Consider the following 12,618-nt stretch of genomic DNA (forward strand, 5'->3'; position numbering starts at 1 on the left):
TTGCCTGGGAATGTTAATGGGCGTCCCCAGTACCCTACTGGGGATATGTGAGAGGCAAAAAGAAAACCCACAGAAGCCACTGTCACATCATCCCTCAAGTCCCGAGGTGCCCAGCCTGTCCTCCTGCTCCTTTCTACCCTTCACCATTTCCTGGCATTTGTTTGCTGTATCGTGTCCAGGGATTTTTAATTCTGAGAGGGTGGGCTCTTCCATCTTGGCCAGAAGTGAATGTCTCCTCTCTTCTCCTGGACTCCCTTTTATCTTTTATACATCTTAAACACAACAATTTTATGCTCCAGGTCAGTGGAATCTAACTCTGTTAGTTTCTCCTGTTTTCATTCATGGTGGTTTGTTATAAAGGTCTTGTAATTTTAGACGGTGAGCTTGCATTTAATGAAGGGGACTCCGTCTGAGTCTTGCATGTGCCCTCGCAGAGAAAATTTGTATTTGACTGTATTAAGCTTTAGACCCTTTTAAGCTAATCCTCAGTTTAAGGTCTCTCTGATCATGCCAATGAGGGTATGTATGTAGTTCTGAATTATGAAGGAAGACTTTTTCCTGAAATGCAAGACAGACAGCTTTTCTGTTCCTTTCTTGGTAGTGGACATATTTTTCTAACCCACCCTTTCCTAGAGGATGTGCCTCTAGTTGTTTTATGTAATGGGCCTTGACTCCACCTCTCATCTTGAATGGGCCCAAGACCTTCCATGCTCTCCCACATGTAACTTTCAGATCCAAACCTTTTTGTAACAAAGAGGCAAGCACCCCAAGTCAGCCACAGCTTCAAGTTCAATTGCTCAGTGTGGATTTTCAGCTTCTTCTTCATTTTTAGTCCTTAAGAATTTTGGCCCTGCTTCCTTGTGGGCTCATTTATTGTGTTTTCAAAAAGTGTTTCTATAATTCATCGTTTTAAAAAGGGGCTTTATAACAAGAGATTTCTGGATATCTAGAGTTCTTCACTTTGCTGGAAACAATCTTCCTATTTTTAAAATAAATTATTGATAAAATATTTGCTGGTAAGAGTAATGGGAATATATCTTCTTTGTTGATATTATAGTAATTAGAAGTAATTTTTACTCTTTATTATAAAGAAATGATGTTCTTAACCCAAATACCAGTAAGGCCTACACTGAACTGATTACTCCAGACTTTCCTAATGGAGACTCTTGTCTCAGGCTTGTGAATTCACACCTCAGGATAAGACGTCTCTGGAGATGAGAGGCTGGAAACTCCACCTGGAGACAACATTTTTTTAAAAAAGATTTTTTAAAAAAGATTTTATTTATTTGAGAGAGAGACAGAGCGCACCTGTATTAGCAAGGGGGGGATCAGAGTGAGAGGGGAGCAGGCTCCTCGCTGAGCAGGGAGCCCAATGCGGGGCTTGATCCCAGGACCCTGAGATCATGGCCTGAGCTGAAGGCAGATGCTTAACCGACTGAGCCACCCAGGCACCCCAAGACAACATCTTTCATCTTCAAAAGTATTTCCCAGCCAAGCCAATTTGATGAATCATTCCCTGAAATCTTTGTTTCCATTATTTTCACTAAGGATGAAAATAGAAAGTTTTATTCTCTTTGCCCAAGTTGATGCTGATTTTCTCTATTAATAAGAACTAATGACTAGACAATCCTAATTTTCAACAAAACAGATAAACCTTCATAAATAAAGGCTGGGCTTTAAGAAAGCAGATCATTTTACATGAGGCCAATAGTCCTGCCCCAAAAGCTCATTCATTCCTCCAAGCTGTATTTATTGAGCACCTCTTCTGAGTATTCTGCTTGATGGATGGACGGGAAATTCAAGAAACCTGGTCCATGATCACTGGCCTCTGAAAGCTGGCTATCTGATGGGACATGAATGACATAAACACAAATCATCTGAGATGGGGAGATAGCCAGTACTAAGCAAATGGTACAAAAAATAAGTAAAATCCACTTGTATGGGGAAGAGGCCATTTCGGAGAAGAGAAATTTAAATTAAAAAAAAAAAAACAAAAAACCTTTTTGGACCAGAACACACTTGAACTGGGCTTGTAAAAATGACCTGGCTCTTGGTAGACAAAGTGGACGAAAATCGCCTGAGTAGCAGCTCAAAGAGAATTTGGCAAAACGCAGATTCCAAGAAGAGCAAACGGACCAGCTTGGCCCTCGTGGGAAATGTAGCTAAAAGTCAGCGTATGCGGGATTCACTGTGGGAGACAAAGTAACCTGCCATGCTTTATTCTTTGGCTCCCCGTTATCTGCTACAGAATATGCAGTTCCTTATTCTGCTTTTCAAGGGCGGCCATGATCACTACCTTTTTATGGGTTGCGGACATACTGGAAAGGCTGCTTACAAAATGGAAGGTTCCTTTTCCTCCCGCCATGCTGAGATGGTTTGAACTTAGTGTGTTTTAGTTATTGAATGAATGAAATAGAATTACGTTCTGGTTCAAAATTCTGTAACATCTGGAATTAACTCTGTTCCAGAAACCACACAGTTTAACAGGGGAGACAGGCAAAGGGGAGGCCCTGAGTTCAGGTTTGGAGCAGATGCCCGGGAGCTTGGAAGCAAGGCCTTAGGGCGCGGGCGACTGCCCGGGAGGCCAGTGAGCATAGGCCCAGCAGCCCAGGCCTGAGGCCTTGTGAGGCTCCGCTGTGTCTCATGTCACTGTTGCTAGTTGGTTTTGCCTTCCGAGGTGATGAAGGTACCAGAGTAGCAAAATAGAGGACACATGAGAACCGAATAACTAGTCGAAAGTCAAAGTGTAAGAGCTAAAGGGAGTGTTTTCTGGTTGCCACACATTAAATTTTTTCATATAACTCTATTGGCATAAAGAATAATTCCTGGGTACATTCCATTTGTCCTTTGTTTCCTCCCTTGTATGATTATATGATTATTGATGTCATTAAAAGTGCATTCATCAGACCTGGCTGTCAGAGAGTTGCACTTATTTTATGCCCACAAGCAGTTTTGAGGTAAATCTCTTGCTTTAGGGCATTAGTTGATCAATACAGACATCTATAGTGAGGTATTGTTTCCCACCTCCTGCATGACTCCATTTTCCTAAGGCATTCTGGGGATCTGGTCTTCCTTTCAATAAGAAGTCACTCCAGATGGGATGGGGAGACCCAGGAGAAGGTACCCTACAAAATAACATTTCTTCTGCAGTCCCCTGCCTTTGCAGGAGGGGCAGCTGGTCCAGGGAGAGGCCTTGAAAAGAAATATAACAACTGCCTGTCACCCCCAACTCTATAATTTCCTTCAGGGTAGTCTGTTTCCTTCCTGGGTTTTAGTCCTATCTCAAGTCCCCTTTTGATCTTTGATATTTATAGGACTAACATTCTTGCGGTCCAAGGCCAAAACCTCCCCAGTATTGCCTCCAGTTACTTATAAGGAGAGAATCCGTCTCATTAAATTCTGTATTTTGAAGACTTAGCACTGATAACACACTTGGCAATGGTCAGTATTGCTGAACTGAACTCCTAAAATGTGAGTTTAATGGTTTCTCCTCTGTTAAAGTTTCCTTCTTGCCCTCTGTTCCTTTCCCACCTTCTCCTCCCATTCAGCCACAACTCTCTGCTGTCTCAGTCCGCTCTGGGTTCATTCAGACACACCAGGTATTCAATTTCATCTTCTTGGAGCCTGGTTTGCCAGAACCTACTTTTAACACCAAACTGACCTGAGGTTCCTCTGCACCCAAGTACATAAGGAGACCCAGGGAGCTCACCTCATCATCCTGGAAATTTCCTTTCCTTTCTGTTTCTTGAATCCCACGAAGCCCTTTGGTTTGGTTTATGCTCTCCCTTTGGTCTTCTAGTACTTTCCTGAGAAAAGGTGTACGGGAGGTACATACTCACAGGCTTTGCATTTTGAACATAACTTAAGTCTGTCCCCTTAGTTGTTTGATCAAGATGTAGACTTCTACATTGGAAATTATTTTTCCTCAGAAGTTTGAAGGTGTCGCTCTATTTTTTCTTACTGTCTTGCACTGCTGATGGGAAGACTTATTACTGATCCTTTGTCTGTAACCTGTTTTTTGTCTCTGGAAGCTTTAACAATCCTCTTTGTTCATGGGGTCCTGAGACTTCACCATGATTGGAGTCGGCAGTCTGCTTACAGTCTTGGTGCTGGCATGAGACCAGAATCCGAGCCACAGGCCCTGGGCTCTCACCATTTGGGTTCAAGTCCCCTGCCACCGTTCTCTAACTTTCTTACCTCAGGCAAGCTACTCAACCTCTGTGCCTCAGTTTCTTCACCTTAAAATGGCTTAAAAAATAGTACCTAACTTGTAGGGCTGTTGTGAGAATTCAGTGAGTTATTATCTATAAAATGCTAAAGCCAGTGCCTGCCACTTAGAACTACTCCATAAGCAACAGTTTTTATTCACATTTCAAATACAAAAAAATAGTTTCCTCAACTTGTGCAACATTTCCTTGACCCTGTGCCTTGAATAGAAATCTTGGCCTTGAGAGGGGGAGTGGCTGCATAGAGGGAGAGGGTCTGGGTCTCAGATGTGAAATGAAATTTCAACAGGGCAAGTACGGTAAAGAACAAAGCGGATGCAAAAAAGCAAGAGGTGATTGTTATGGCTGCGGAAGCACCCCCAGACTCTGGGTTCTCAGCTCAGGACTAGAGGAATAATGAGTAAGGAAAAAATAGAATCTCTAAAGAAATCTAGTCACCCCAAATTAGGACTCACATATGCTCCTTGAAAGGGTGTTTTCATTTTCTGATGCAAAAGGGACTATCAGGACAGAGATTCAGAATGAGAGTAAGAAGAACAGGAACACCTGTGTCTTTATGAGTGAGAGACATCTGCTGATACAGAAAGGCATTGCCTAATTCCTGGACCAGGAAATCAAATAGATGTTGCTCTCCCGTCTAGGAACCTGAAATTTTAACATATAAAGAGTTTACAAACTCACACATAAAATCATCTATGAATAGGAATGGTAATTCAGGGTAACCAAAGAGCCCCAGTTAATGAGGGGGAAGCTCTATCTTACTAAATAGTGCCAAATAATACATTTGGAATGAAAAAAATTTTTTTAAATCATGATTTTGCACCACTCTTATGAAATAACCTATTCAAAGATCATTAACAGAAGCTAAAACCACTAGTTGAAAGGGGTTGGGAAAAGAGGTATGTACACAGTGCCAAAGTATTGTACATAGGATACTTATTACTTTATAGTGGAGGTCAACAGATGATCCCAGTAATTGAACAGCACATCACTAATTGTGAGACATGCTAACATGTGGATCCCGACATAATGAATTTGAAAATATATCATCATCTATGAAATATACTTGCCAAAAATCATTACCCTGATTCTAATTAAACTTTTAATCTAAATTCCATCTTAGAGGACAGGGCACAGAGGAACCAGTTACAACAATACTGTGAGGAAAACATCAGGAAAGTCCAGAATGTGCCTTATCTTGGTCAAGGCAAAGTCTAAAGAAATGGCAAGGAGACTGGTCTAGATGCTAAGAGATTTGAGATATAACGAAATGTAATGCATGATTCTTGATTAGATTTGAGTTAGAAAAGATATTTCGGGGATCACTGGAGAAATCGAATATGGAATGAGCATTAGACATATTTTGCAATCAGTGTTAATTCTGTTGGGTGTCATAATAGTACTGAAGCTATGTAAGAAAATGTTCTTACTGGGGGAAATGCATGCTAAGGCATTTAGGGGTGGGGTTTCATGACGTAATTTGAAATGATTTCGCTGGATAAATAGATATGAAGCAGATACGACAAAATGTTAATTGCTGTTCAGTCAAGATGGAAGGTTTGTGGATATCCATTGCTTTATTCCACTTTTCTGCTTGGAAATTTTATATTAAGAAGTTTAGGGAATTGGCTTGCAGATGCAAATTTGTATAAACCTGGCCTGACAGTGTTTTGGGAGAAGGCATGCAGGGCTCAAATGGCCACATTTCCATTGGGCACGCTGGAAGGAGCTTTGCTCTTTTGAATTCCGCAGAGCAATGGCGTGAGACAGTCATTCACTCCAGAATGTGAGAGAGTTTGGGAAGAATTAATGCACATTCCAGAGTGCCCAAATTATTGTCAGGAATAATAACTCACTGGCAGCATCAGACTGAATTATTCATGGTACGAAAGCAATGGGAATGCTCACGTGCGGTGGTTGTTAGTTGGAATTTTCCCCCAAATTAAGTCACTTTAAAATTCTCTCTTTTACCTAAGGTATTGTGAGGATGTATTTTCTTTCTTTCTTCTTTTTTTTTTTTTTTTGGCCAAGTCTTTCTCCCAAACAACGTGAGGTAATTGTCCTGTTCGCTCAGGTACAGATGTAAAGTTAAAATGCAGAACTGCTTCCTACGATGCTAAACTGTTCTTAAAATGTTGTTGCTTAAGAAGGGAGTTGACTGCTCTAACCGGTTCCTCTGTTTCCCACATGATCTCAGGGAGCTGGACTGTGCCATGCTACGCCGCCTGGAGAAGAGGATACTGGTTGATCTCCCCAGCCAGGAGGCCAGGCAGGCCATGATCCACCACTGGCTGCCCCCTGTGAGCAAGAGCAGAGCCCTGGAGCTGCGCACAGAGCTGGATTACAGTGTGCTGAGCCGGGTAAGCTGCCTGGAAGGCGCCCCTGCAGGCCAAGCAGCCGCCGCTGGAATCTTCTGAGCAGGGTTCTTGTGAGCTGGTTTGGGGCATATTCCTGGAATCACTTAGAAAAGACTCGAGCAGCCCCAGCAATGCAATGCACCTCTCCTTCGTGAGTGAGCTCTCTGTTCCTCAGAAACATTCAAGCAGGGAGAAATAGTATGACGTAGAGGAAACAGCATAGGGTTTTGACTCAGAGAACTATGTTCACATCCTGGTCTTGCCCCTTACTAGCCGTGAGGTCTCAGGAAAACCACGGACTTTCTCAGTCTGTTTCCTCATCTGCGAAACAGGTAACCAATATGCCATGAAGGATTGCTGAGATGATTCAAGTCTTTCACACATGGAAATGGAGGTACATGTATGCTCCGCTCATTGTCACTGGCGTCACTCGCTGCCTCCTCTGAGTGGACCCTGGAACAAACATCCTCTGGCCATCTGCATGATATTCTTTGAGGTTCCTCAAAGGCAGGTGTGATCTTACAAGAACAAAAGTGTCTACCAAATTTGGTCATGCTTGGATGTGAGCACAAGGGCCCCATTAGGCTACCGTGGATGGTCTAGTCTTTCGCCAGCACCTTCCAGCGTGCATCTGGATGGGGTCAGGAAGCTGTTTACGCTCCAGCGTCTCAGGTCGCCAAACACATAAGCAGCCCCAGACATTACAGATCTGGGAATCTGCGTGGTGTTTGTGGCGGACGGAGACAGGTTCTAAACAGGGGCTCTTTTTATTTATTTAAGTTCAGTTAGCCAACATATAGTACATCATTCGTTTCTGACGTAGTATTCAATGATTCATTGCTCGTGTACCGCGTCTTGCCTGTGAGAGCGTAATCACCACCGGCACTGCACCTGCTGACCCACGGCTGCTCTGCGGCTGTTTCAGGAGACGGAGGGCTACTCGGGCTCCGACATTAAGCTCGTCTGCAGGGAAGCGGCCATGCGGACTGTGAGAAAGATCTTCAGTGCCCTTGAAAATCACCAGTCAGGTATGGTTGGGATCACAGCGGGGGTGCTCTGGGAGAGAAAGCTCTTTAAAAACCCAACTTTCCCCAGCAGATGGAGCCTTGCTCCTGTTCTTGGTTGTTCTTTGCGCTTGCAAACGTTCTTTGGTCCAACTGTCCTCTGCGTACTCAACTCATTTCTCCTCTGGTGTTGTTTTGGATCAACTTCGCCCCAGCTGATCAACTCCTTAAGGCTCAGGCTTTTATTTCTTTGGCACGCTATGACGTGGGCGGGATCCATCTGCTGCACTGTGTTACTTTTAAACACTGCTTTGATAGGGAGACATTTAAGTCCCATTTTTTTATCTGGGCTTCAGGGGCTGAGTTGCGCATTAAAGAATTCCTTCCCCAGCTCTCTTTAGTCTTGCCTTTTGCTGCATTAACGATTAAGAATGCTGCATTATGCAGGGGCGCCTGGGTGGCTCAGTGGGTTAAGCCGCTGCCTTCGGCTCAGGTCATGATCTCACGTCCTGGGATCGAGTCCCACATGGGGCTCTCTGCTCAGCAGGGAGCCTGCTTCCTCCTCTCTCTCTCTCTGCCTGCCTCTCCAACTACTTGTGATTTCTCTCTGTCAAATAAATAAATAAAATCTTAAAAAAAAAAATGCTGCATTATGCATTGTCTTGAAAAAAGGTCTATTAGCATTTTAAGAGCGCTGATGGAGGTAAGGTCAGTTACTGTGCTGTTGTGTTTTGATCCAGAGAGCAGCAATTTACCTGGAATCCAGCTGGATACAGTGACCACTGCTGACTTCTTAGATGTGCTAGCTCACACCAAGCCTTCAACAAAGAATCTGACTCAGAGATACTCCGCCTGGCAAAGTCAGTTCGAGTCTGTATGAAATCACACCGACCCTGACCGGGCCACAGAGACCACCATGGAGGCCTTCCCATTTATTAGTGTAAGCAGGAGACGAACATGATGGTTGGGAGAGAAAAGAGAAAATTATACTTGAAGACTGAGTTCGTTTGAACAACTGGACTGTTTTGGAAATGAGAGATACTTTTGTTAACCTTTCCTGCCTGATGCCAGCAGAACATGGAAGATGTCAGTTACAGGTGTACAGGCTATTAGTCGCGCGATGCAGACTTCTCCCCCTCCCACTGAGACTCCCTACACTTTGATGAACTATTTCTTACGGTGTTCTGTGTTTGTGAGTTGGTGTTTTCATTCTGAAGAAAAAGATGTAGTGTTGGAAGCTGTGCTGGAATGCACAGTGCCTCCAAGTTGGGAGGTGGTGGGAGGCCCGTTGGAAGCAAAGCGTGACAGACCATCCGGCCAGTTGACGGGCTTGCGGGGGGTTAAGAAGGGGTGCGGGAAGGACACATGGTGTTTTTTTCTGACGACGTCCTGAGGGTCATCAGCTCTCCCTAACTCTGACCCCAGCCAGTTTTCTCAGCAGCAAAGCCTCAGCAGACTAGCCCCCCCAACGGAAGTCGCTGCTCTACCTCGGGGGGAGGAGCTTCAGGAGCCTCCAGCCCCCAGCTCCCAGTCCCAGCGTCCCTAACATCTTCCCACTCTTCAGGGCACGTGTGCTCTGCCCTCTCCTGATGGCCACAGCTCCTCGGTGGATCCAAAGCTTAGGGAAGGGGAGCCCCAGCGCAGTCATCCTGGGGCTTCCCTTCCCTTAGGCTCCCCTGCATCTCCTTATGGGGTTGTTAACGGAAGCAGTTCCCTCAGAAACTCGTGATCTGGGCCACCTACTTTAAACCCTTGCAAAATGCCGCTAAGTGATGCCACCACCCCTCTCCCCCGCTCGACCTTACCTGTGGCTGTCCCCTCCTTCTTCCCTTCCTCGCGCATTTTCTCCATCCCGCTGCAAGGCACCCTCCTCCCCTGAAGGAAAACTTGCAGGAAAACGGGTATTTTGGATAGCTAAACATTCCAAAGGATTTTATCCTAATTTTAAACAAAAACAAAGCATTTGGGGGGTACTGATTATTTTGATAATATTCTTAAATGCCTTTTAAAATGCCATTTCATGGGTAATGCAGTCAAACTGAAAATACACATATAACGAATTAAAAACAAAAAAGACATTTCATCTTACTATATGCTCAACTTAAGCTTCTTCACGACCATGGAAGTCTTATAATACCCAGCACTAGCCCTACCCTAGATGTAGACGTCTCTAAATGGTCTCAGACATCTGCTTCCCATGTTTGGGGTCATTTTTTCCTTCCTTCCTCCCTCCCTTTGTTTTCTTCCTTTTCCTTCTTTTCTTCCCTTCCTTTTTTCTTTCCCTTTTTCCTTTTCTTCCCCCCGCCTTTTTAAAAAGATTTTATTTATTTATTTGACAGACAGAGATCACAAGTAGACAGAGAGGCAGGCAGAGAGAGAGGAGGAAGCAGGCTCCCTGCTGAGCAGAGAGCCCGATGCAGGGCTCGATCCCAGGACCCTGAGATCATGACCTGAGCCGAAGGCAGAGGCTTAACCCACTGAGCCACCCAGGCGCCCTTTCCTTCCCTTTTCATTTTTTCTTTCCTTCCCCTCTTTCCTTTTCTTCCCGTTTTCTTCGCCTTCTTTCCTTCCTTTACTATCTCTTTCCTTTCCTTTCTTCCTGCCTTTCTTTTCTTTTTAAAGATTTTATTTGACAGGAGAGAGAAGCACAAGCAGGGGGAATGGCAGGCAGAGGGAGAAGCAGGTTCCCCGCTAGGCAGGGAGCCCGATGCAGGACTCGATCTCAGAACCCTGGGATCGTGATCTGAGCTGAAGGCAGAGGCTTAGCCACCTGAGCCACCCACGCATCTCAGGGTCATTTTGTCAGGTTGTTCGGGGGTGTTTCTTGCTGCCATTAGTCCATCCACTTGGGGCCACTACTGTCCTTTCTGATTTCATACAATCTCAATCGGATGGAACCTCCACTGTTGTTGCTACCTTGGTGTGATTAGAAGTAGGTATGTTTGTGTGTGTGTACTTGAAAGTGAACAGGTAAAGGGGCAAAGGAGACAGCCCCTATGGATAAAAGCTTTGTGACAATGTTTGGCCCCTTTTAGCTTACTGCTCTTTACTTACTCCAATCAGCGTAAGCGTGGTTTTGCCATCCCTCACGGCAAATACACACAACCCCACACACAGCTGACTATGTACCTGACACACCCCCACATCCTTCCTGCATTCCTCCTGAGAATCTCCAAGTTCATCTTCGTAATACTTCCGTCTACTTCAATTGCATATTCAATCCTCCTCTGTCCCTTGGAAAATATGTCTCTAAATAATAATTCAAGTATGTTTGTGAGTCATGCTGTATTTCATGGACTCCTTTGTACATTTTATACACTATCTAATGACTTCCTGCTTTGGATGAAATGAAATGCAGCTCTTTCATCCCTCTGCTGTGTTCCCATCATCGCCAAATAGTTATTTTAGGTTTACTCGATAATCGGTATTTTTTTTAAAAGATTTAATTTATTTATCTGACAGAGAGATCACAAGTAGGCAGAGAGGCAGGCAGAGAGAGAGGGAAGCAGGCTCCCCACTGAGCAGAGAGCCCGATGCGGGGCTCGATACCAGGACCCTGAGACCAAGACCTGAGCTGAAGGCAGAGGCCTAACCCACTGAGCCACCCAGGCACCCCAATAATCGGTATTTCTATGGGAACGTGTACTGTTCATGCAGAGCCCCTAGTGAATCAAAATTACAATTCCTTTATATGTTGGTTTTGTCTTCCCAGGAATTAATAAGTGCCTTGCCAATATCAGATAGACTGTCAATTGCATTCCCATATCCTCTGGTCTTGGTGTTTTAAGGAGAAAGGAACCAAGAGCCCTCACAGAATAAGCAGACATGTACCTAGCCCCCATCTGCAGCCCTGTAGCTCATCCTGGCTCACTACCACACCCACTGTCCCCAAGGCCTTCACTTCATGTTTCCTGGGACTCCAACCATTTTGTTTACCAGCTTCGAATCTCAATCCTACCTCACACCTCACCTTCTCTCTACCTAGTCTCCAAGACTTCAATCTTTGAGTTTCTACAGGATGAGTTTTGGTTGTCTTTCTTTGCATGGAGTTTTGTTATCAACAACCTATCCACATTCCCTCCTTCAAATTATTGTACCCCCCATCCACTTGTGCCCATCTGTCCTCTTGTGGGCTCTCCTTGTGAGTTCATAACTTCTTTATCCCTTTACTTTGATTTTAGTGGGCTCTGAGAAAGAGAGACCAACCAAGACATATGATTAGTTTATGTTTAGAGCCTCTTATTATTTAAAAAGTAGATCAGAAGTACATCTAAGTTTACAGGGCTATAGGAACCTGGCCTATTTTCAGAGAGAAATGTAACTTCATCCAACATGCGGTACACTTTGTCCTAAAGCAGAAGTCACAATGCCTGTAGGAACACAGAACACCCGGGTAAGTAAGCTGGGTGTAAGACGAGGAAGAGGAGGGGCTACGATGGAGGGTGAGATTACCTGAACGACACAGCAGTGGTGCAGCTCCCACAGCTTAGACACTGGGACCCAACAGCGCCGATCTTCCAGTCTTCCTAGGAAAATCTGTAGTAACTGATGTCTGCATTTGAGATCTCCTGATACCCAATATTGGCCACTAAGGCTAAGTATCTACGTTAGGATTCGTGGCCTGTCCCTGCATTTCATTCAGGTCATCATCAAAAGCCTGGTGGACTTCTACGTACCCACTGGACTGGACTCTACTTATCCAAAATAAGGCCCTCCCTCGTTTCTCGTCCTTCATGGAGCCATACAGCTATTGTGTTACACAGTTGTGGGTACGTTTTATCGTCTTGTGCCCAAAACGTTAGCCGCAGGGCTGTGGTACTTCTATCACTGCCAGTGAATGCAGCCAACATTCTTTACAATGGAGCGCTGAGTCTGCTTCCCATGCAAGAAGCTGTGATGACTGTTCCGAAGCACTTAGTTCACTGCACTCGACCTCTTCTCTGAGAGCACTTACACGACACACCTTTTACTTTACCCATAGTTGGTGTTTCATAATTTGGTTTTCTCGGGCACACTAGCTGGTGAAACAAA

General features: G+C 44.6%; 1 protein-coding gene across 4 annotated transcripts in view; it reads left to right on the forward strand.

Moving 5' to 3' along the window:
• The window catches only part of KATNAL2 (katanin catalytic subunit A1 like 2), a 73,658-nt gene extending 64,886 nt beyond the window's left edge, over positions 1 to 8,772 (forward strand). For 3 of the 4 annotated variants that reach the window (XM_004752206.3, XM_045065596.1, XM_045065597.1), the window contains 3 exons: positions 6,424 to 6,586; positions 7,509 to 7,611; positions 8,328 to 8,772. In XM_004752206.3, the coding sequence (XP_004752263.2) occupies positions 6,424 to 6,586; positions 7,509 to 7,611; positions 8,328 to 8,467 (406 nt within the window). In that variant the 3' untranslated portion in view covers positions 8,468 to 8,772. Of the gene's footprint in view, positions 1 to 6,423; positions 6,587 to 6,915; positions 6,978 to 7,508; positions 7,612 to 8,327 lie in introns of those variants that run through there. The other variant, XM_045065598.1, reaches the window with a different exon arrangement.
• Positions 8,773 to 12,618: the final 3,846 nt, after the last annotated feature.

The sequence above is a fragment of the Mustela putorius genome, unplaced genomic scaffold (assembly GCF_011764305.1).
Source record: "Mustela putorius furo isolate JIRA1106 unplaced genomic scaffold, ASM1176430v1.1 tig00003858_pilon_pilon_pilon, whole genome shotgun sequence".
NCBI classification, from domain to species: Eukaryota; Metazoa; Chordata; class Mammalia; order Carnivora; family Mustelidae; genus Mustela; species Mustela putorius.